This window comes from Nicotiana tabacum, chromosome 15 (assembly GCF_000715075.1).
Source record: "Nicotiana tabacum cultivar K326 chromosome 15, ASM71507v2, whole genome shotgun sequence".
NCBI classification, from domain to species: domain Eukaryota; kingdom Viridiplantae; phylum Streptophyta; class Magnoliopsida; order Solanales; family Solanaceae; genus Nicotiana; species Nicotiana tabacum.
The window spans coordinates 5991262-6015949 of NC_134094.1; the positions used below are offsets into that span (position 1 = coordinate 5991262).

The window sequence follows — 24688 nt, forward strand, 5'->3', positions numbered from 1 at the left end:
TAGTAGATTATACAAAACCTCAAATACTGTCTGAAATAAAAATAGACAGAATGAAAAATACAAAGAGAGACACTAGTAGCTGCAGAACGGATCAGAGAAACAGCTCACCACTATTCCCCTGGATAACGTGGGTGTAAGACGATAGGTCCCCCACTAGTACTTGCCTCAGTTTCTGCACAAAAAGTATAGCAAGTGTAGTATGAGTACGTAAACAACGTGTAACAAGTAAGTATCAAGCCTAATCTCGAAGTGGTAGAGACGAGATGATCGACTTTGACACTCACTATGGGTCAATAATAATAATTGAAATACTACTAGGATATTTAAATCAACATGATTTATAAAATTTAAAGTAATTTATTTAATCAGCGAAAATAATCAAATTCCTTCAAATACAACAATTCTCAATATATTAATTAAATTCCTTCAATTCAAATAATTTCCAATTTATCAATTAAATATCATTTACAGGAATAACAATTAATTCTTTAACAAGCAAGAATAATAATTCATTAAATTCCAAGGATTTTCCAATTTATCAATTAGTTTCGCAAGCTGAAATAAATTATTAAAGTATCGTGTAATTATTATTATTTTTAGGCACGATTTCTGCCGAGGACGTACGACCCGATCCAGAGTGTCGTGTACACTGCCGAGGGATGTGCGACGCGATCCATAGATGCATCTATCCTGCCGAGGTGTTCGGCTCGCTCCACAAGAAAGGAGGACATTTTCTTATGTACCTCCGGAAGGAGAGTATATTTATTATGAGATAAATTTGGGAGGAGAATAATTTCTTTTAACAATTAATTGATTTAAACAGAAAATCAAGCATATGAGATTTCCATCCTTTAATATCTTTATCTAACAATTCACAATATATTCATATATATCAATTAATATTAATTAATCAAAGAATATAATTTACACAAGTAATGCATGCTTTGAGTCCTAAACTACTCGGACTTTAGCATTAATAGTAGCTACGCACGGACTCTCGTAACCTCGTGCGTACGTAGCCCCCGCAATTATCAATAATTATTCAATTTAATCCCTATGGGATAATTTTCCCCTTACAAGATTAGACAAGAGACTTACCTCGTCTCAAAGTCCACTTTCCGATTATTGCGTTGCGTAAAATTCTCGATTTAATGCGAAAAATCCGAAACTATTCAAAAGTTATATAAAATAATTAATAGATGTTCAATATTTCGAAATTCATCTATTAAATAAATTACCTTATACAAAATGGTAAAATTTCTAAAATTCAGCCCGGGCCCACGTGCCCGGATTCTGAAAATTTTCAGATGGAAACGTTATCCATAATCTCAAGAACTCAAATATATAATTTTTACCCAATTCCATAACTATTTTCGTGGTTAAAATCTCATTTTTATAAAAATCTAGGTTTTTCACCTAAACCCTTGATTTCTAGGATTTACTAGTTATAATCTACCCATAATCTATGTATTTTAACTCAAAGGGCGTAGAATTAACTTACCTTCAAATTGTTAGTTGAACTCCCTTCTCAAAAGTTCTGAAATCACCCGAAAATGGAGAAAAAATAGGCTCAAAATGTCTGAGCCCCGATTTTTAACCATTCTGCCAAGCAGTGGTTTCGCACCTGTGGAAGGGGTACCGCACCTGTGGCTTTCGCACCTGCGGAAATTCCTCGCAGGTGCGAGTTCCACTCGCCTGGGCCACGGTCGCATCTGCGCAAAAATCCTCGCACGTGCGCGTTCGCAGGTGCGCCCAATGTTCCGCACCTGCAATGGCAGGCCTTCATTCCCCCTTCCTCTTCTGCGATTGAAGCTCGCATCTGCGAGGGTCGCACCTGCGGCTGTCCAAGCGCAGGTGCGAATGTACCAGAAGCAGAAAGCTTCAGCATTTTTCTCCCAAGTCCGAAATTGGTCTGAGCCTCGTCCGGTTAACACTCGGGAGCCCCGGGGTCCCGCCCGAACATACCAACAGGTTTGAAATCATAAAACGGACTCGCTCGTATTCTCGGAACGCGTAAAATAACATAAAATCTAAGAATCATACCCTAAACCAAATTGATTTAAACTTAAAAATTTCAAGTTCTTCAATTTACTTCCAAAGCGCCGAAATATACTTAAACTACTCGGAATGACACGAAATTTTGCGTGCAAGTCTTAAATCACTTTACGAAACTATTTCCAAACTCGGAATTCCAAACAGACTTCAATTACTCAAAATCCTTCTCCAAACCAAATTTAAAAAAGTTTAAACCTTCAATTAGTTGATTTTTACTATTAAGCGTCAAAACGCTCCCGGGTTATCCAAAATCCGGTTCGGACATACACCCAAGTCCAAAATTATCATACGAACCTATTGGAACCGTCAAATCCCGATTCCGGGGTCATTTTCTCAAAATGTTGACCGAAGTCAAACTTGTCCATTTAAAGCTAACTTAAGGAACCAAGTGTACCGATTTCAATCCAAACGCTTGTAAATCCCAAACCAACAATCCCCGTAAGTCATAATATAATAAAAGCATGTTCGGGGAGTTTTATTTTAGGGAACAGATTTCTAAAAGGCAAAATGACCGGTTGGGTCATTACAATACTAGCATGCTTAGTTACCGTGTTAGCCTAGAATAACATGTCTACGTGCCTTAATTGCTTAACTGAACTCCTTGCAGCATGCCTATTGAATTCCTACTTCTTTTCCCGACTTGTTCTTAGTCTAGACTGTAGATTCTCTTGCTGCACTTATCGTCTGTAATTGATTGCGTTGTGTATTTACCTTGGGACTATGGGACGGTATCCCGGGAGATCCCCCGCACATTTACTTTTGAGACTACGAGGCGGTACCTCGGGAGTTCTCCCTGTATATTTACTTTTGAGACTACGAGGCGGTACCTCGGGAGTTCTCCCTGTACATTTACTTTTGAGACTACGAGGCGGTACCTCAGGAGTTCTCCCTGCATATTTACTTTTGGGACTACGAGACGGTATCTCGGGAGATCCCCTGTTGCTTATTTCCGCGTGTTGTCTATTATTTCATTGTGTTTTCCTTTGTTGAACTCTAGTCTCTTATTATACTGCTTATTCTCCTGCTTTTATTATTATATACCAGTGGGCCTGACCTGACCTCGTCACTACTCGATCGAGGTTAGGCTCGGTACTTACTGGGGTACCAATTGTGGTGTACTCATACTACTCTTCTGCACATGTGTTGTGTGCAGATTCAGGTGCTCGTTATCTGCCACATTATCCGTGAGTTCGAGGCAGTTGTTGGAGACTTCAAGGTATATCTGCCGCGTACGCAGACCTCGGAGTCCCCTTCTATTCTTCCCCGTGTCAAACACTTTCTGTATTTGTTTTTACTAGACTCTAGTGTATAGAGATGTTATTTCCTTTCTGTATCTTGTGACTCATGATATTCCGGGTTTTAGAAAAGTTGTGTAAGTTAGTGTTTGGTTAGTGTACATGCGGAGCAACATCATTTTTGATTATTCAGTATCTATTGCAGTTAGAAGTTAAACTTTGTTTCCGTTATTGGTATTCTCTGAAAATTATTAGGCTTATCTAGTCGTAGAGACTAGGTGCCTTCACGACGTGTTTCGGAGGGATGGTTGGGTCGTGATAAAGCTACAAGTTCAAGTTCAAGTTCAAGATCAAGAACGAAGACAAATCAAATACCAAGGCGTTTAAGATCAAATTACTTGTTCGTAATCAATTCCAAATCCAAGTTCAAGAAGCAGATTCAAGACCAAGATTTACAAGCCCTCGAATCAAAATCAAGCTCATCAAGATAGTTTACATTCTTGAAGATTAAGAGGAATACCTTAGAGATTGTAACACTTTCATTTATTGAAATCAAATACTCCCTACGTTTCAAATTAGATGAGGTACTTTCTTTTTTAATCTGTTCTAAAATAAATGACACATTTCTAAATTTGAAAATAATTCAACTTTAAACTCTTCATTTTACCCTTAATAAAAAGCTTTTATAACCACACAAATGCCGTGACCTCACAAAGGTTTTACGCGAGTCAAACTACCTCATCGAAATTGAAACAGAGAGAGTACTACATTTGTTACGCAAATTTCAGTCTTGATTGTTTATTTTTCTCGACGCAAAAATTTATTGTTACAAGGATAAAGTAGTCAAAATCTCATCCTAATTAGTTTTTCTTAAGGAGCGTGCACAATAGAATCATGACACATAATATGAGAGATATGAACTTTGGGTGTAAAACTCCATCTAGTGCTTTCTAATTTCGATTAGCCAGTCAGCAGCAGTCAACTATTGACAGGGTGGACAAGTGAGACCAAGTCGACGTGGATACGTTAACCAATAAAAAATTGCCATGTCATCAGGCTATGACGTGCAATCCTTACAACTAACCGAACAGCAAACATAACATAATTAATACAACTACAAAAATAATTCATAAATTAAACTTTTAAGTCCTGAATTGACTAAACTACCACTACTGTTTATGCAGCGAGCCAGTAAGATGTATACTAAATCAAATGAAAATCAAGGGTAATTATGGAATTAAATGTTTTAATATGTAACCTCATTAATACCATTCTAGTTTGAGCAAAACCAAAAAAAAAACCTGGTAAATAATACCAAAAAAAGAGAAAAAGAAAAAAAGAATCCGAAAATTGATCTTCCGGCGATCTGAAAACCCCTAAGCTTGAATTTTTCTAAGTAATTCGTGCTTTTCGAAATCTGTATTATTCTATATATCAATGGCTGCCCCATTCTTCTCGACGCCGTTTCAACCATTTGTTTATCAGGTAATTTTACGTTTTTATTATTCGAATTTCTCCTTAAATTAGATATTGTTCAGAGTCGGATCCAGAATTTCATTAACGGGTGCTGGTTTAGCTGCAGCGTAGTATATGTGGTAGTAGTATGAATTGATACAGCTTTATTTTGAAAGTTAAAATTATAGACATAGTGATTGCAGATACTGAGTTTTGTTTTTACAGATCAAATTTGTTTTTTTTTTGGGAGTGGGGTGGGGTGGGGTGGGGTGGTGGTGGTGGTGAAAGAATCAATAATTGACAATAACAATATTTGCTTTTTAGTCGGGAAAAGGGTTAAAAGAGCTGAATTTTACAGTTTGGTAAATCACATTATGGAAGAAGTTATGAATTTGGTGTTGTGAAGACTTTTAAATGGGAATACTAATATTTGTTGAAGTACTCTTTTCTTTATTTGGTGCAATTAATTTTGTATCTATAGTAATTTAGTTCGGAAAAGAGTAAAAAGAAGGAAACTTTACTGCTTCGCGAATCACATTACGAGGAGAAGTTATGAATTTGATGATTTTTAGGGGAGTACAATTATTTGTTGAAGTGCTCTTTTCTTTATATGGTGCAATTAATTTTGCATCTATAGTAATTTAGTTTGCCGAGTGTTTGGGAGTTTGTGGTACAACTGTTTTTTTTTTCACGGTATGTTTAAAGGTATAGTATTAGAGTGAAATAAGTCTGAATAGAACAGATATAGAGGATTTGCTATTGTCGCTTAATGATTGATTCATTGATATTATCAAGGGTGTCTTTTATTTGCAACAGTAGTTGTGTCTCTGGACTTTACCAACTGTCCTTAGTTAATGTTATGAGATCCTTTTGACAATCGTTACATTCATAATTGGGTTCTGAATCATCTTTAGGGAGTGAAGTTATAAACTCTTCAGCTTGGACGACAATGTAGTAACTTCGTTCGAATTAAATAAAACAATGTAGCATCTCGCCCTTCCACTGTGTAGGCAAAGCTATTATCCTGACCATTGTATTATATTTTGCTGTATAGAGTCCGCAAGATGCAGTAACACCTTTCCAAATTCTGGGTGGTGAAGCTCAGATTGTTCAGGTAATGTCAGCATGTAGTTTGTCTTCTCTATAAGAGGAAAATCATATGGTTGATCTAATTATATTTGTTTCCCTTTCTCTATTTACATTTCAGATTATGTTGAAGCCACAAGAAAGGATTATTTCAAAACCTGGTATGTCACTAATCATATTCTTTATAAAGGAAGCCTCTTGCTTATCTATTTTTTTATGTATATGATTTGCTCATAAGAAGTCTCACTTGTTTGTTTGGGTTAGCTGTATGCCGAACACAATGTAAAATATCTTCATTTGATAAACATTAAAGAATGGAATCAGTTCGGTTAGCTATTTGTAAAATCTACAACTTGACCAACTAGTTGAGTGGATATTTCCTCAGGGTGAATAAGTATGCGTGGAGTACTTAAAACGTTCCCTTGCATGTTTCCACACCTTATGCAAGAAAGACGAGCCCCTGAAGCCTAACACAAAAATATTTGGTTAAGTCTGTGTGACATTAGAAATAGGCTTGCCTTCTAGAAGATTGTCGTTTTGAATCACCCACCCTAGAAGAATGATAAACTGTCTGTATATTTGAGTCAATAATCTTGCTTGCATCGACTCATGATAGTAATCAGGGCATCCCCACTAATGCTTGTTGTATTTACTGTTTCCTCTTCAATGCTTAACGATACGCCAGGTGTATCGGGCATATATAAGTTCCTGATGAACAAGGGATTCTTATTTTGTCAGCTGTATGTTAAGTGCCCTGTGTATACGGATAGCATTGTATCTTATCAGGTCATAGATTCACGCTCAAAGGATTTTTTGTATGGCTTTAATCAAATATTCAAGGATGCCAAATTATATTTTGACATTTGCTATTTACTACTCGCTCTTACCTGACTTACGGGGAAGTTGGAATGCTTTGCAGGGTCCATGTGCTATATGTCTGGTTCCATCCAGATGGAAAATGTTTATGCCACTGAAAATGAAGCAGGTGTTTGGCAATGGCTTTTTGGAAAGACTATTACAAGCATAGTTCTTCACAATACAGGTACAACTGATGGATTTGTTGGAATAGCTGCTCCTTCTCTGGCAAGAATCCTTCCGGTTCGTTCACATCCAAACTATATTTTCATCTTGTTTGGTTATACAATCTTCTTTAGTGAGTACACGCTTGTGCATGTGCACAATCCGGAAATTGGGGATAGAAGTGCAGGATAATTAACCACCAATAAGTATAATGTCTTATTTGTTCTCGCACCGGGGTTACCTAGAAAGGTATTAGATCGAGAAAACTGTGAGACTCCACAGTTTAGTTACACATTGTTAGTACGGATGATTCTGTTTACATATACTATTACTAAATAAATTGGTATTTGTTGCTTCTGTTTCATTGTTCCCACACAGATTGATTTAGCGAAGTTTGGAGGTGAAATCTTATGCCAGGTAAAGATAATTCTTTATCTTAATATCCTTTTTAGTTCTTGCAAATTCTCTTTCTTGTAAGCCCCTCCTGATTGCTTTAAGTGTTTACTGGTAAAGTATGTTTTCTACCTTGACACATGACTTCAAGAATATTATTTTGTAGCCAGATGCATTTCTCTGCTCCATTAATGATGTCAAAGTCAGTAATTCCATCGACCAAAGGCCACGTAACCTAGTTGCTAATGCAGAGGTGAGATGATAAAATTGTCTTGACTTTATATACAGGCATGATTTTCAGCCTTGCTGACGGTAATTGCTACAAACAGGTTGAATCTTTGACTAATATGCTTGTAACATTTCCAGGGATTCTTAAGGCAGAAGATATCAGGCCAAGGGCTTGCATTTGTAGTCGGAGGTGGTTCTGGTAAGATTTTGAATCCCAGTTAACTAATAAACATAGACTTCTGTGGAGAATATTAAAGATGATGCCTAGAAAGATGGTGGCTATTCATTTAAGTTTTTTTGTCTTACGTGCGTTTGTCTGAACCAGCACCCTATCATTTAAACTTAAATAAGATTGCTTGGACCATTTTATTTTGAGATGTAAGATTAAGAAGTTTTAATCACAAGTTCTATTTACTGATTCATTTCGTCGGGCAATATTTGTTTTTCTTCCTCAGTTGTACAGAAAAATCTGGAGGTGGGTGAAGTACTTGCTGTTGATGTGCCAAGCATTGTTGCAGTATCATCAACTGTCAATGTTCAAATAAAATACAATGGACCCATGAGAAGGGTGGTATTTGGGGTATGTTTTCACATGTCTGCTTCGTTTGATTTCTCCTTTCATTCATCCTAACTGTTTATTGCTGAATAATATTCATCAATTAACGTATCAAGAGATACCTCTGCTGGCAGTAATCATTTGGGTTTTCTTGTTTCATTCTTTGTCCTCCTCGTAACATCTTGTTGTTCAATGATTTAAAAAAAACGTATTTGTTGTTCATAAGAGTAGTGTTGAAAATCAAGGTTAAAGTCCCTGCAAAGGTAAAAAAAAATTAGGTGATCTCTTCCTATATGTCTAGGAGTTGGTGGACGTAACTACTTGGCACCTGCGCGCTGGTGAGAGGTAGCAAGTATCTGGTAGACTAGTTAACATGCATGCAACCTGTCCCAGATGTTTATCACCTTAAAATAAAAGGAATTTGAAAAGGTCAGTTATCATCTACCAAAAGCAACATTTGAACCCATAAACCCTACTTGGTATTAATTTTAGCTGAGCTTTCTTTACTGCAGGACTGATCTCTCCTCGTTGCTCTCTTCTAGGAGGGGCTTTTACTTTCATTTATCTTTAAAAGTTAACAAAGAAAGAGAAGAATAAACAAAAAAGTGTAGTTTCTTCTGTAAATGTTTATTTTTGTGTTTCAGTTAGTATGTAAAGTCGATTCCCATCCTTTTGTTTGATACTAGTTCTTGGATACGTGCGTTGCAGTGTATCCCATGCTAAGTAATATAATATATTTTAAAAATACTATAATTCTGTTGATATTAATTAGAAGAGGGGGAAGAGATTAGAAAGCATGATTATTATTCATTAATATATAAATATATATTTTTAATTTTGTTCATTATAGATAAATGTTTTGAATAATGATTGTATTTATAAGAAAATGATTTCCTTCATAAAAAAATCTGAAAATTTTCGAGTTAAGAGAAATAAACAGAGAATTATCGTAAATGCAAGCTCTAGAAATTTTTTATACATGCATGAGATGTTTAAGAAATAACTTTATTAGTAGTATTTATTATAGTGAATGTTCACTTATGGCATCACATTCATTATATAGAATTTATATCTAATATGGTATTTATTATAATGAGTATTTACATTTCTATCCAAAAACAATTTAGCAATAATATTTAATAGAAGGGCAAGAGTGTCATTCAGCTTTATAAGGATATTTTGGTATTTCAGTCGCCATCTCTAAGATGTTCATGTAGTGATACAATGAAATGAGTATATCAACAAGGCCAAGTGAGACCAAAGAAACAATAGAGTAGATCTTTTTTTCAAATTAATATTCTGGTCATAATCTGTTCGAAGTTGAGGGTTTCAGGGCTTTTTTAAAGCGATTCCTTCCGTTAGTATGTCTGAGATTGCAACCTTTTATTAAGCTGTTTACTTCAATATTACCTGAGCTCCTCATTAATGATTGAAGTAACCTGACTTGTGACTCTTGATTTTCTATGAAAATATATGTTTAGCCTTCTGCTTTGCGGAACTAATCTGACTTGGGTTTGCCGTTGTTATCTTATGATTTGGTTCCTGAGACAGATTGTCCCAACTATATTTGTATGATTGCAGAATGATAATATGGTAACAGCTGTTCTAACGGGGCCTGGTATTGTATTTATTCAAAGCATGCCTTTTCTTCGGCTTTCACAACGCATTGCTAGGTATTTCTCCTAGACGATGAAACCATTTGTACTTGTTAAATTACAGTGCTACTTTCAGTCATCCAAATTGCTGCACCTATGGTTGAAAATTGACAATGTTTCTTTTTCGCTGTTGCAGGGCGGTAACATCTCCAAACATGAGGGACAATCCCAAATTCTTCATTCAGATAGCAATTTTCTTCTTTCTAGCTTATGTTGTTGTTGTGTCATCATTGATCTTGACAGATATTTGAACCTTTTCACTTTTCATTTTCACAAAATTGTAGATTGTTCGTTGCGTCCTCTAAGCCTTTTTTTGGATTGACAGGCATTTGAATGTTAATTACAGATATAGAGTAACAGTAAGCAGGGCTATGACTTTCTTTCAATTGTGGCATAGTTTGGTATAGAAAACTGTAAAAGCAATGGGAAGTGCTCACTTGTATAATGTATTTGAAACTTCCAATCATAGCTGGACGGCTTTTCTGGTTCAATAACTGCAAAATCTATCTGTTCATTTTAGAATACCATGGATTACCGGAGAAGTTTCATTACTCTTATATATATTTGTCAAAACTGAGAATAAATTGTTGCCTGATTTATTACTTACAAGTTCCCTTTTTCTTTTTCATTGTATGAATTTAGAATTGGATAATATAGTTTATCTAGCTTATTTATACTTTATAGAGTGCAATATATGTGTTTGCAACGAATTTTCGTAGGAAAATAAAATTGCAATTACAAACAACTATAAAGAAAAAAGGATTTTATTGATAAACATTGCGGGTTACAACTCTGTTTATCCCTTGATTCCTTCCTCCGATTTATTATCCATAATTCGAGGGTCTTAGCGGCGTATTTCTCGCATGTAGGATGATATGCATCTTCTTGATGTACGATTATCAAGAAGCATGTAGCAACACTTCATTTGGATCTTGAATGTTACTTGAACTTTGAGCAAGACATATTTGACATGCCTTTGATTTCTTAATGAATATTCCAAGAGTTTTATGGAATTTCAAAGATCATATATTTGATATCTTTGTGCATATTCGAGGAGTTTATAGAATTGTTGAGATCCTCTTTGAAGGACATATGTAGCCTTATTTATATGCATGAATTAGGGTTTGGGTGGAGTAGCCACCAAGTAACCCTAATAGACTCCTAATATTTCAAGAATCGTCTTGAATTTAGGATTTATCTTGATTTACTAAAATTTCAAGTGTCTACAATATGTTTCAAGTGCCTATTATGGTGGGGGCAAATGCAAAATTGCTTATAATCTCAGGTCTATATCCATATAAACTTGTGTGAGTGACAAGCGCCACCCCCCCCACCCCAAAGTTGTGGTAACAGTTGACAAACAAATGGCACCCAAAGGGGTGTGTCTGTAAACCTTGAAATCCCATGTTCGAATCCCAATAGAAAATTAAAACAATGCTAGGTGATATTTTTTTTATTTGTCTAAACTTTGTGTGTATAGAGTTACTCGATTACGCTGATGGAAGGTAGTAGATATCTAGTCAAATAATTAAGGTGCACACAAACTAGTCCAAAGTCCACCATTTTAAAAAGAAAGCGTTCGGCTATTCGCCAATCATATTGCGAGGTGTTACTTCATATTCTTAAGTTGTTTTTTATAGAACCATTCGTAAAAAGTCCACCTGAATTTTAGACCCATCTTTACCCAAAAAAAAACAAGTAGTTTTGTTCCCAAATTGGTGTGTCTAAATCAGGGCCGGCTAGAGGGTAAGGCTGCTCAAGCCATTGCTTTGGGCCCCAAATTCTAGGGGGCCCCAAAAATATTATACTATATTATTATGTATTATATATCTTATCTAATTACTCTTAAGAGACCAAATTTTAATATTTGTTTATTTGGTTAAGAATGTACAAATGAGTGAGTAAAGAGCGACAAATCTCCGGCTTGTTAGTAGCATATTTATTTTCCTCTTCCGTTCTAATTTTTCCTCCTTTCTTTTACATGACTTTGAAATTTCTCTTTCCAATTTCAAACTCTGTTTCTTTGATTTAGCTATTTTCTCATATTTAATTGACTCATTGATTAGAACAGAAGCTCTTTTGTGTCTAACTGTTACATGAATTTTGTGAAATAGGCCTCTTAATACAATTTGGCTTTAGGCCACCAACTTCGTTGAGCCGCCCCTAGTCGAAATAACCGTACTTGCAAAACGATCTAGACCAACTCTGTGTTAACTCAAATCCATCATCACTAGAAATCATCAAACATTCAGAGTTCTGCTTCCTTCTAGGTAGTTATCTCAATGAACGTATTTCCTAATGTTCATTGTCTAGATGTATACAAATCAGATTCTTAATGTTAGAAGAAAGATATGAGGAGTAAATTCTAATTATCTTTATGCTTACCACTTAAGTAGCTTTCTTTGAGATCCTGCAGAGCCTCCCTCAAAGAATCTTCATCCTGATCCGAAAATTTCAAGCACATCAGCCGTTGAGCCACTTGGTAAGTCAATTGTAAGTCCTGATACTGTCTGTAATTCACCTCCATTCTCTTCATTTCCTATACGAAGGCAAAAAAAGGCAATCCAATCAACATAACATGCATGTGCAATTCTAACTTTCTCAAAGCTTGGCAAATCGAAGCACAAAATTCAGTGAAGTAATGCAAATGCATTGGAAATCTCATGGTTAGAAATATTTGAAAATGCAAAGATGAGATAACCTCCGCGCCTATGTGAGGTCTACAAAGCATAGTCGGTCCCAAGATTGGATGAAGAAGTAAGATTGTGATACGTTGATGGCAGATTTAAAATAGTCTAAGATGCAAGAAAGGGGTAAGGTCTGCGTGCACAAGGTAGGGGGTAAGGTCTGAGTACACACTACCCTCCCCAGACCCCACTTATGGGATTACATTGGGCATGTTGTTGTTGTAAGATGAAAGATAGTTACTGTGATTTCTACTTTCCTGTTTGAACCATAAAGTATTTTGAACACCTAATGGCAATTTCTCAGACAAGACATTGTTTGTTGAAGTTAAAATAAATTACCTTCTCTTTAATCCTAGATGTGATTTTTTTGGCAGTTTCTACTACTGAACTTGGTAGTCCAGCTACCCCTGCTAACATAAGGCCGTAATGTGGCACGTGACGCAGTCCATCCTTCAATAGAAACTAAGAAGGGAACACAAGAAGAAATAAGTAGTCAGGTATAAATTGGCTATAAACCATTGAATGATTCAGAGATATACCTTGAAGTCCATGCGGTTATTCCTCACATCAACATCAAAATGAAGAATTTTCACATTCGGATACATGGTGGCTAGCTCTGAAAGATTTTCCATATGAGTAGCAAATATTGAGTACCTGAAAACAGCTTAAAAAGAATCACACTCTGGACAAGAAATCCACCCCTTCACCTCTCTTACCGGGGAAAAACAGAAAAATCTAAGTGCGCGCTACAACCACTACTACACCGCAGTCTCAAACAAGCTGGGCTCACTATATGAAAAGGTCTTATACGACCAAAGAGACGAAAATGGAGGTATATACATGGGTTGGAATATGAAACTTGGCTGTATGTATTACATAACAACTATAAAATACATTCAAACACCTCCCAGCAGTTCTCTGCCAATATGCTAAGCAGAATTATGAAGTCTAAAATTTAACTCTGAGAAATAATGAAATCTAGGAAGTGAGAAGATGAAGAATTTTATTAACAATCTCCACAAAACAAATGAAGAAATCCATTAGGATAATATCTTCTCTATAAGGAACTTTAAAGGCTCAGTGAACAATCCTACGTGTGCCCCCACAGATGAGTGCTAAAGGCATTTACTTCTTGCAAGAAAATGTAGCGACAACACGATGTTCACTCCCTGTTTCAAGGTCCAGTTCAGTATTTATTAGTATTTAACTTCCACATTCAAATAACAAAAGAAGAAAATTTTCAAGCATGATGTTCCCTTGGTATACTGCAGAAGTCTTTTGTAGGTTTACTAACATTCTTGATTGGTTTCTAATTTTTTCGTTCCTTAATTGAATCCTGCTTCTTAGAAGCCCCAGAATTGGTAGTCTTCCTACCATTTATAGTATCCAGGTAAGAGCAGGGTTTTTAGCAGTTCACAATTACCAAAATGTTCCTTCAACTTATAAAGGGCAAAATTAAAGCCTAAATTTCAAACTTTACTGCAGTTCATACAATGTAAAATATAAGCTACCTAGCTAATCTTCTAGTTATAGGTTTTGTTATGAAATACATGCTTGGGCTGCTTAACCATATTGCCTTTTAACATTGAAATACAAAGAGAGCTTTGAGATTACGCTTTAAGTGCCAATAGCTGCTCACAACAACTCCATGCGATTGCAAATCCATCAGAGGACGAAGTCGCCCTCCCCAATTCATCCATAACGATCAGACTTCTGTATCCAGCAAAGGAGGTTCAAATCACACAGACAAACCTTCATGCCAATTTTGTGAAAACAGTTTGTGAAACGATCTACCTAGAGGAGACGTTTTGCATTATAAAAGCCGTCTCCTTCATCTCTGTCATGAACTGCACAAACCACAGTTACACTAAATACTGGTGATTTCTGTATCGGCCATCTCCATGAGAAGACGATTCAAATATAAAGAGCAAAATTTGCAATTTGAAGAGGTCAAACTTCACCAGAAACTTAGCTAAACTAACGCTAAGCTTTTTCACAAGTACAACTAACTATTGCATAAATATATGAACAAAATCAATGCTATTCTAAAATATAGAACTTTCAGACCACAATATACCATTCAAAATTAGAGCCTTAGAGGATCATACCGTGCTAGAGTTTGATTCGAGACAGTCCATTGTTCCCATCCTTGTAAAAATACGATCGACCACTCTCAAAGTGGCAAACCGAGCAGGAATATAGCAACCAATTTGAGCAAGGATGACAGTTAGACAAACTTGCTGAAGATAAGTACTTTTTCCACTCCTACAAAAATCAATATATGGGAGTTATCAGGTAGAAAAATGACAACCAAAAGCTAATGTAAAAACTGTCTCAAAGTACTTATTAAGAAATTTGATGCTATTAAGGAACACGGTTCCTTACATGTTTGGGCCCATTACAATAGCCATATTTGATGCTTCAGAAAGAAAGATACCATTTGGCTGAAAAAGAGAATTCAATCACCACGTCCATGTTCAGAAATTTCCAGTATCCAAGTAGAAAAGTCATTAACTTGCTATGTGGAGAGAAATTTCAAACTTTTACTAAGATTTTTAGAAGAAACTAACATACAATGAATTCATTGTTTATGCTTTCCAGAATGGGGTGCCGTCCAGAATCAATTGCCAATGGGCCATCACCTATGAGGGAAGAAAAATTAAGCGATCAACTTCTTCATATCTTGTCACCTAGTAAGTATAGGGAGTTGTGATTAAATACTCACATGTAAAATTAGGTCTAGTATATCTATCAACTGGTTTTGTTGATATCGTGTGAGCAAATGAATTCACCATCATGTCTAAAAGGCACAACACTTCTGAAAGAACGGTAAGCACAGAGACATCCTCTCGTATTGCATCCATTAATGCTGCATTTAGTATGAAATGGCAAGACTTTTAAGTAGGATGAGTTCTCAAATAACAACAGGGTAAACAGAATGAAGAGCATGGCACTTCCCTGAGTATGTTATATGTCAGTACAGGTTAAAGATGCATTTTTTAAATGTTGAGCAGAATTGTCAGATACGCAAGAAAACTCATATTAGTATTGAAGCACCAACCATGAGAAGGGGAGTAATCTTCCAAGTACAGAAAGAAAGGAAGAGAACATTAACAAGAGCTGCCGTTCAATCTCATTCAGAGAAATCCCTATGATTCTAATCAACATGTCATTACTAGTGGATTTAGTGGTAAACCCAGTGTATGACTATCCAATTCATATTTTCTAGCCAGAAGGAGCGCCACAATTGATAGTGGGCAAACATATACTATGTGCAAGTGCGGCGATACTTAAGTACTGGTACTCTGTTGCTAAGCATCTGGCTACCCATATAATGAAGGGAAGAAGTCCATGTCTGGAGCTATGCTATTGTAGAATCATTAAGATGCATGGAAACTACTACTCAGATATTTACCAGAGCCCAGGGCAGGCAATGAGAATTAAAAATATTATTGGAAGCTTTTATCAGAGATTTTGGCCTCTGCTAACATATATAAAAGCTCTCTTTAAAAAGAAAGTGGACTAGTCTCTCATTGCAATCAAGCCTGATAGACCATCTAAGCTTTGCATCTCTTGTGGGGTTTTGATGCAGAATGCAAGAGGAAAAAGATAAGATGTAAGATCATTCTTGCTATTTTACCAAAGCTTTAAAGATGTCATAATGATTTTTTATCTAAATTTATGTGTTAACATTAAGCTGATCTGCTGACAAATTTTTGGCTATATTATCATATTCTTGAGTCAAGGGCACTATACTAACACGGTATTTTGTACTGAATTCGCAGGAAATATACCCTACTATTCTCAGCATCTTTTCAGCAATTAAACAACGAAGGATCAGCCCCAAAGTTTCCACTCTTATTTCAAGTTCCCGATCCACTAAATTGTGCTACATCAACTTTGTCCCAACATACGACTAAAACCACAAACATAAGGATCAAAAATAGTCCCGATAGTTGCCTTAGTTCAAAATTCAAACACCAAAAGATTTTGCTGACATAAGATGAAAAACCCATAATATGTTCAAATCATTTCTTCTTGCCCCATGGAAGCACCCCAAAAAATCAAAGCTTTATGAAGCAAATGCCTTAGTTATGAAGTAGCCGCTAATATTGTCATGCTGAAAAGACAAGGATTTGATTAGGTAGACAAGGGATTCAATGGCAATAGCAGAAAAGGTTGTACATTTCAACCATCAATTTACCTTCCAGGCAGAATGCAGTCCTCAACCAGCACTCTTTAGCTGCAGACTTGTTCCTAGCATTCAACTGTGAATAAAAGCAGTGAATGAAGAATAACCACCTCATCTATGAGCAAAGTTAAGGATTATGAAATGGTACATTCTTTCACAAAAAGAGCGAATAGGTTGATAATGCAACTGTATCCAAATAAAACAGTCCTTGGTTCAAAAGGAATTTTATCTGCTAGTTGATGGATATTCTAATATCAAATTTGATGCTTACATGTGAACAGAAGGGAATGAGTAATATTTGGATCAATGACAGAATCTTAAAAGTTTCAGTCACAGTCAGCACATACAGACACGAAGCTCTGTACAGATTAAGACAGAATGCCACAAATTTTGAGGTTAACCAATTCCTGAACAGCCTGCCTCTTTCACGTTTACATAGATCAGGGTGTAACTCAAAAGTGCCATCCCTATCCTCAACTAATTTGTTTACTATCTTTCGGGAAACACCACTACATCATGCAGTACTTCAGGTCACAACAGGTTCTAGAAGTGCAAAGAAGTCCAACAGATTCAGAAGACCATCCAAAGGAAAGAATGATCGCATAGCGAACTCTATAAAGTTAAACACTATGGCTATGTTTAAGACGTTTGCCCTCCTCCTGAAATATTTGCTCTTACTTTCTAGTTACTTTAATTGTCTTAAACTCTTAAAAAGTATTTTACACCACATGAAAGAAAACAATTTACATATTTTCAGGAGTGTTAGTCATTCTCCACTACAGTTGTCTCTGTCCTTGCTTAACACTTGCTTTCACCAACCTATGCAACTATATCACCAGACAGTATTCCCACACTTACCTTTCACATTATTGCATATTGAAAACATTTTACGCTGATCCACTAAATGGTTTTCCTCATAAAAATTTGCAAGAACAAATCTTATGGAAAATGTTTTGCACCAAACCAAATGGAGCCTACAGAGGAATGTAGCAATGGATGTCAGGTAATACTTACTGAAGCAAGTTCAAGACTGGAGCAATGTACATTGTTTCCATGTTTCATGACCTGATTAGTGTGAAAGTTGTTAGAGGAAAAGAAGCATGAATGCTTAAGAACAGTTTAATTTTTAACATAGCATGACAACCTGAATGAACTTGCTCGGCAGTTTTCCCTGTATGTCCTTCTGCGGAATGCTAAAGTAAAACCCTTTCCTGTTATTGAATGGGATCTTCAAGTTTGGCAGTCTGAAATCTTCACGATACTTATTTGCGAGGTCGTGTACAGCTACGAATTCAGTGTTTGTGTTAGAAACTAAGACAATGAGCTTAGAAGGAAAACGAACATGTAATATGGCAGAAAAACCTTCGCTGGTATCACAAAATGATCTACGGGCCATATCAAGAAGCCCATCCACTCCAGCCTTAAAAGCAAAACACTGCTGTGTCCGTGCAACAAAAGGAACTCGTGTATGAAGGACATCTTCATCAATCACTTCTCCAATTCTGAGAGAACAAATATCACATGGTTAAAATAAACATATAAATTGCAGTATTCATCGAATATCCTAAATCATATTAGAACTGCAAATCAGTTACAAGGATTGATAGATGCAGAGGAATAATTAGCTCATGGATGTTAGACAAAATTAAGGAGGAACAGGAATTCTCTCTTTCGAAAAAACAAGAATGGAAAAAGAAGAAAGTCCTCCTAGAGGGGATTGAGGTGGAGGAGATTCAAGATACATTAACAATGTAAAAATGGAACTGTCTGAATTCTGAAGAGGGCCTCACCAACATGGAGGGGGATTGGAGGAAAGAGTCAGGTATCTAAGCAAATATGAACGTTACCTGTTCCTGATTGAAGTATATTTTTCATTCTCACATATGGACTTGTAAACATTTCCAAGCAGACAACTCTTGGCTTCTTTAAGCACCTGAATCACAAGCTCATCATTGTACCATATAAGATACAGAAAAGTGAACGCCTGCCCCCAACAATGATGCTGCACCTGGGAGAGTAACGGTAAAGCATCAAGAGCGGTTTTGAGAAGAATAATGCTGGATATCATAATTTGGTTCCTCCTTCCATTATTCGAAGCCAAGACTTCATTAGTAACTCTCTTTGGCTTGAAGCAGAAGTGACAAAGGACCCTATCTGGATGGACAAACATAGGTCAACTTTCTGAAATGGGACAAGCCATATAGAATACAAGAGAGAATCAACCTCCTTTCTATTATGTGGTTACCTGTTTCTTTCGGAAACTTACGAAGGGCCTGAGACAAGCCAAAGAATAGCTGCTCATTGCTCATCAACTCATCCTGGATATAAAATGAGAAAAGTGTCACAGGTTTTGACTGGAACACATTACATCCTGAAAGGCACGGCATAAACTACAAGATAATAACACTCAAAAAGTAGCTGCAGGCTGGTTAAATGTTATTGCAACCAAAACTCAATCAAGTAATGACCAGTGTGATCGCATAATCTGGTAGCTGTAATCAAACAGCATATTCCCCTCGGTCTTAAAAACTTTAATTTTTCTGTAGAACACCTCAGTTCAGCTAGTAGTTCAGAGAATCCTCAATCTCCTCCTTCCTGTTTCGACCACCCAAAGCAACACTAACATTTAAAAAACAAAGCCTTTTCCTGAGAAGACTTGCTCTCAATAAAATAGATCTTCTAGAGGAGATACAACCACAATAGAGAATTTCTTAACGCAGAAAATTTCTAAACGAAAGTAGAAAATAACATGAAAATTTTCTGGAGGGATGGTAGCAAAATCTGATTCTATAGTAGCAGAGCATGTTATATATTCTTCTGTCTCATGCAATACGTTGAAAACCTACCAGGCAATCGAGTCGAGTGTTAATTGTCTCTATGTCTTTCAGAGGCTGCAAAAGATTTGCCCTCAGAAGTCTAGTCCTGCGGTGGAGTATGATCAAGCAAACACAGATTTATGTTGCAGGTGCACAGCATACTGAAATAGACAGATTACAGAATTTTCCATCCTGTGCAGAACTTTAACATAAGAATTATGAAGTTGCCTCAAGCGTGGGCTTAGTATGTACGTTTATCATTCTTGTATTCACAAAGTGGCAAAAGGCATTAAGCACAAAACTGACTGTCTTTTCATATACAATGCTGTGCTCCATATAGCAGGTTAACATTGTTGACAGTCTACAAATATATATACGCAGACATTTATAAATTACTATATGATTGCCAGTAATTTAGGGTCTTTGTATTACAAAAGCCAAGCTAAACCCTACACCATTCACAGTTCTGTATATTCGATAACACAATCTAGGTGTAGAAATTGAAAAGTAATGTCTATCACACAACCTTATTATAATATTATGTGAAACAAGAGGCACACTGAATAGAATTGCACAAAAATATTTATAACCATGAACTGGCAGATTATTACCAGCTTATCAATGCAATTATTTCCATACCCGCCAATAGTTCGAGTTGTTTTAAGCATGTGGAATAAACTTCTCTTTTTGCTGTTTGTGCCCAAAAGAGAAGAGTGCATAGGCTCAATTATCTCCAAGTTCTGAACACTGCCATCAAAGACGAAGTATAAAATTTACATCATCTACAAAGTCTTACAATAAATTCTAACTTTTCTAAACACAATCCTTTGGGATAATTGAAAGCGCTATGCTGATGTTATCAGCTGAAATGGAACTCAGTAGCCAGTATGACTAGTAAGTGATAGATCCAAGCTGATATGCAACATCCACTAATTTGGTATGAGGAAGCTACCTGGTGGCATCAATGTTCATGTGGTCAAAAGATCCATTGAAGGTAACCTGTGGAAAGAGAAGACAACTTTGAATCTCGAATGCTCCTTTTGACAACTCAAAGTTCCATGAAATTCTTAGATATGCTACATCCACCATAACGGCACATTTATATGTATTTTTAACATTTCTGTTTCTTGATCACAAAATGAGAAATCTCTCTTCCAAAGGAGATTCAACGAAATAGCGCATATGACCCTTTAAAGGACATAAGTGAACAAAATATTCAATAATATCCTAACCTTCAAAAAGTTGAAAATCATGCCACTTCAGTTTTTGCTAAGAAATAGGAAAAGCTTAGGTAACTCACCAACCCCTCACCCCCCAAATATTGAAATGAATAGAGAAAGAAAGTTTTCATCATTGCAATGTTCTAGTTCTATATACCAAAGCTGGACATAGTAAGTACCAATTAACACAAATATGTTACTTTAAGACCTACTAGGACAAATTTTTCTAGCCAATAGTATGCGAAAACATGATCTGAGACATTCTTCTTTCTTGGTAATATTTATTGGCGTTGCTGCAACTACTATAATCACAAACAAATCACTGAATATTGGTGAACAGGGACTAGTTCATACTTCTTTCACTTTAAATTACACTTTAATCTGGCGCAATGTGATGGACATAATAATAAAAATAATAGTTGCACTATGTGAAACCATTTTGCATGGCAAAATCATGCTTGCAGTAGATAGGTTCAATAAGTTGAAGTGTTTTCTACTTGCTTTCATTCCTGTTTGGCTCTTTTATGCATGAGAAGTTGCACATACCAGTAAAGAGTGATTTATCACAACAACACCTTTCTCAGCTTCAATCCTGCACACGATGTTCTTGCATATCATATCTGAAAATAATCAAGTGAAACAAGAGGTAGTTTTCCTCTAAATTACTAGCATCTTTAATATGCTGAAAAATAATCGTTTTTGGATTCACATATTGGTAATATGTGAATGAATTCTTGGTTACACATCCTGCCAAGCATCGAATGTGTTTTAGTTTTTCATAAAAGCTAATAAATGAAAGTCTTCACATACTCAGGGTAGTCAGTATTCAACAAAGTAACATATTAATTTGACGAAATTCGGATGTTTAAAGGTGGCTTATCAGTTGAGGAACACAGTTTAATGAAATGCAGGAACAAGTATTTCCATTGGGCTAAGGATGAGATATCAAAGTCTCATGTCGATAGTGCAACACCACAATGTTACTCATTGGTGGAGAGTATTTTTAGCTCCCTCTAAAGTGATTTGAGGGCATATCTGTTGACTTGGGCTAGCTCTTTTACACTCTAGAAAAGTAACACATAACTTAGACCTATACTAACTATGACATTCATGAGCTCACTGGATCAATTTGCAAACTGTGTATCAGAAAAGAGCATTGATGACACTCTTAGAGCAAATAAGCCTATTTGAGTGTTGCCTAGCAGATATGGATATTAATGCTGTTGCTAACTGTTCTACGGACTGCATCACGGCTCTCAAGAATTGACCAAAGAACTTGATGTTATCATTCTACATGCAAGAAGTGCAGATGAAATATTTCAATACCATGTCCATTAAATTGAAAGTCACCATAGCATCATACCACTTGATAGTTGCCGCTGCTGCAGCCAGACACAAATAATATTGCTTGTAGTATGAGTCCAAACCAAGAGCAGACGGTTCCTTAGCAGCTAATCCTTTAACCAGTACAGCTCCCTTCATAACATATTAAAGTATGAAGTACTGTCAGTGCTATTTAATGGAGAAGCAACAGAGTCAATAACGCATAGTTTCAGAACTACCCTGGTATCATCAAAGCAACCACGATTCATTATAACCTGTTTACATCAACATAAGCATAAGTCCTAAGCTTTTAAGAATTAGAAATTACGCATTTTATCGAAATAGAGCCACCAATATGTTTAGAGGCAACACCTTTCTTGTGGAGGAACAAAATCCATCAGCTAGCTGTGAGACTCCGACCATTCCATCTGCTGCCAGTTTATTTGGAGGAACAATGATCGCCATAGGTTCATAGAACTGTAGTAAAGTCTTTGTATTTTGATAGGAGCTGCTAGTCTCTATATACTGAGAAAGATGCAGTGAAGCTGATCTCAAGTCAAATGCAGCTACTCCAACCTGCCGATAAAATTGCTATTGCCAGTTAGGGTGTGAAGCTTCAGCAAAGCACGGCTTTTTCCTTTTTATTTCTGATTTAATACTTAAAAAGTCGTTATCACGTGTACAAGTAATACTCAATCCTGAGAAGTTATATTAAAGAAACAAACTTCACCAGAATTTATGAGTTACTTGGAAATTCAACTGTTAACTCATCCACTTTTACATAATACTTAATTGATATCTCAAAGAGACTTGCATCCAGGGAACCGTAGGCGCAGATTCTTTCTTTAAATGCAATCGACCGGAGTAATTGTTGGATTCTTTTTTAAAAAAGAGAAAAGAAAATGCTAACTCCATTTAAGTCATCAAGAAGAAAAGTAAAATGCAGCGTCAGCATGAGAAGCACCATAGGCTTCTTTAGCTGGTTCCTTTCTAGATCACTTAAGCCGTAAAGTTCTCAGGAACTACATTAAGTGGTCCATATTTTCAACCTGATAAAATGGACCTTGGGCCTAACTCAACTCCAAAAGCTAGTTTATGAGGTGAGGATTGTCCAAGACCATATAAGGAGACTAAGACACCCATTACCCACCGATGTGGACACAACTCAACACCCACCCACCCCCTACGCCCAGGCCTGCAAACTGGAGCGAGAACAACATAAATGGGGGCGCCCAACATCGGTAACAATAAATTGGAATGGGGCTGGCTCTGATACCATGATAAAATGGACACTGGGCCTAACTCAACCCCAAAAGTTAGATTATGAGGTAAGGATTATCCAAGACCATATAAGGAGACCAAGACACCCATTACCCACCGATGTGAGACACAACTCAACACAAGCTAAGTTAGAAAATATACAGTGAATTTCAAATTATTTTTTTGATGACCGAGAAATCCGTCTGGGGCCGATCCTTTGGACCAACCGCAGCCTTCGAAACTCGGTGGATAATGGGTCCGCCCCTCTACCCTTCTCCACTTAAATACCAAGCTTTGCTTTGCATGGTGTGGGGGCTTGAACCTGTGACCTAAGACACAAATCCACCACCCTTTGCCACTTGAGCTAGGCCCTGGGGCCAGTGAATTTCAAATTATATATCCACATTCTCATACATACATTTGAAATTAAGCATAATACAATATCTTCTACGAATTTGATAAGCTCGAAGCTATCCTAAAACTTGTAAGTTCTACGAATAAGTGTTTGGCCATAAAATTACCTGCTTAGCTTTGTCATAAATCTGGATTACCTCAACACATCAATAAATTTCAGATATAAAACATCAACATATTCTCTGACAATACGTGTAAAATTAAGCATAATACAATCTCTTCATTTAACTTAGCTAAACTCGAAGCTATCGTCAAACACATGCATCATATTTATCCATTTCTCAAATTTCTCAAACCAGTAAGCTATCACATATTTATAACATGATATAAGCACTTTTAAAGTCAAATTGCACCTATTAATTCAAAAACAGAGTTCGAATTTGCTAGTCATACATCGGAAAATAGCATCTATTTATTCAGTAGAAGTTTAAACTTGCTCAAAATACACCTATTATTCAAAACAAAACAAAAATCAAATTCGCTCGAAAGTTTCCAAAATCGCACCTATTCATTCAAAAAAAATAAATCAATTCCGCTCGTTACGCAGGGAAATTGCGCCTATTATTCAAAAAAAGTTCTAATTTGCTCCTTACGTCGCGAAAATGCACCTTTTGCTCGAAAAAGAAAATGTTTATATTCGTTCGTTATACATCGCCGAACTTGTGTCTAGTTTTCCAAAATGAAGTTTAAAATTCAAATATGCTTGTTATACATCGCCGTAATTGTATCTATTTGTTCAAATGTAGTTCAAATTTTGCTTGTTATACATATCGAAATTGTATCGATAAGGCGAAGTCGCATCTATTTATTCAAATGAAAGTTCAAATTTGCACATTCGATATACCTAGAAATATACTACGAATGGAGAGAGAGAGAGAGAGAGAGAGAGAGAGAGAGAGAGAGAGAACCTCCTTGGCGCGATTCTCGATGAGGCCGATGACGAAGCTTGATCGTTCTCCGGTGTCGTCTTCCATTTGAATTCTAAGCACTCTCAGCTGAGAAGTGTGAGCAGTGATTAGAAAAAAATTCGGTATTCGCGCCAAAGGTATATATAGGGGTGAATCTCATAGTGTTTTGACTCCGACTGGTATTT

General features: G+C 36.3%; 2 protein-coding genes across 7 annotated transcripts; one reads left to right on the plus strand and one right to left on the minus strand.

Moving 5' to 3' along the window:
* Nucleotides 1–4570: 4570 nt before the first annotated feature.
* LOC107802424 (uncharacterized) lies at nucleotides 4571–10170 on the plus strand. Its single transcript, XM_016625931.2, has 10 exons — nucleotides 4571–4775; nucleotides 5800–5859; nucleotides 5953–5992; nucleotides 6751–6929; nucleotides 7230–7268; nucleotides 7411–7497; nucleotides 7611–7671; nucleotides 7928–8052; nucleotides 9610–9701; nucleotides 9820–10170. The coding sequence occupies exons 1-10, from the start codon at nucleotides 4728–4730 to the stop codon at nucleotides 9932–9934; spliced, it is 846 nt and encodes a 281-aa protein (XP_016481417.1). The 5' UTR covers nucleotides 4571–4727; the 3' UTR covers nucleotides 9935–10170.
* A 1640-nt stretch (nucleotides 10171–11810) lies between these two features.
* LOC107802422 (DNA mismatch repair protein MSH4) lies at nucleotides 11811–24628 on the minus strand. 6 transcript variants are annotated; one of them, XM_016625927.2, is made up of 24 exons: nucleotides 24504–24628; nucleotides 22294–22497; nucleotides 22161–22196; nucleotides 21962–22074; nucleotides 21145–21190; nucleotides 20331–20377; nucleotides 20018–20125; nucleotides 19409–19484; nucleotides 18808–18880; nucleotides 18571–18716; nucleotides 18410–18495; nucleotides 17925–18064; nucleotides 17707–17846; nucleotides 17577–17627; nucleotides 16575–16638; nucleotides 15096–15239; nucleotides 14945–15012; nucleotides 14756–14814; nucleotides 14479–14635; nucleotides 14165–14217; nucleotides 13985–14083; nucleotides 12910–13024; nucleotides 12710–12832; nucleotides 11812–12222 (listed from the first exon to the last, which is right to left on the minus strand). In XM_016625927.2, exons 1-24 carry the CDS (start codon nucleotides 24567–24569, stop codon nucleotides 12049–12051), a joined length of 2388 nt encoding a protein of 795 aa, XP_016481413.2. In that variant the 5' UTR covers nucleotides 24570–24628; the 3' UTR covers nucleotides 11812–12048. The 6 variants fall into 6 exon arrangements, 5 of the variants coding, with proteins under 5 accessions (XP_016481411.2, XP_016481414.2, XP_016481413.2 ...); XM_016625925.2 differs by having other exon boundaries at nucleotides 11811–12222; nucleotides 18410–18716; XM_016625926.2 differs by lacking the exon at nucleotides 19409–19484 and having other exon boundaries at nucleotides 18410–18716; nucleotides 19990–20125.
* Nucleotides 24629–24688: the final 60 nt, after the last annotated feature.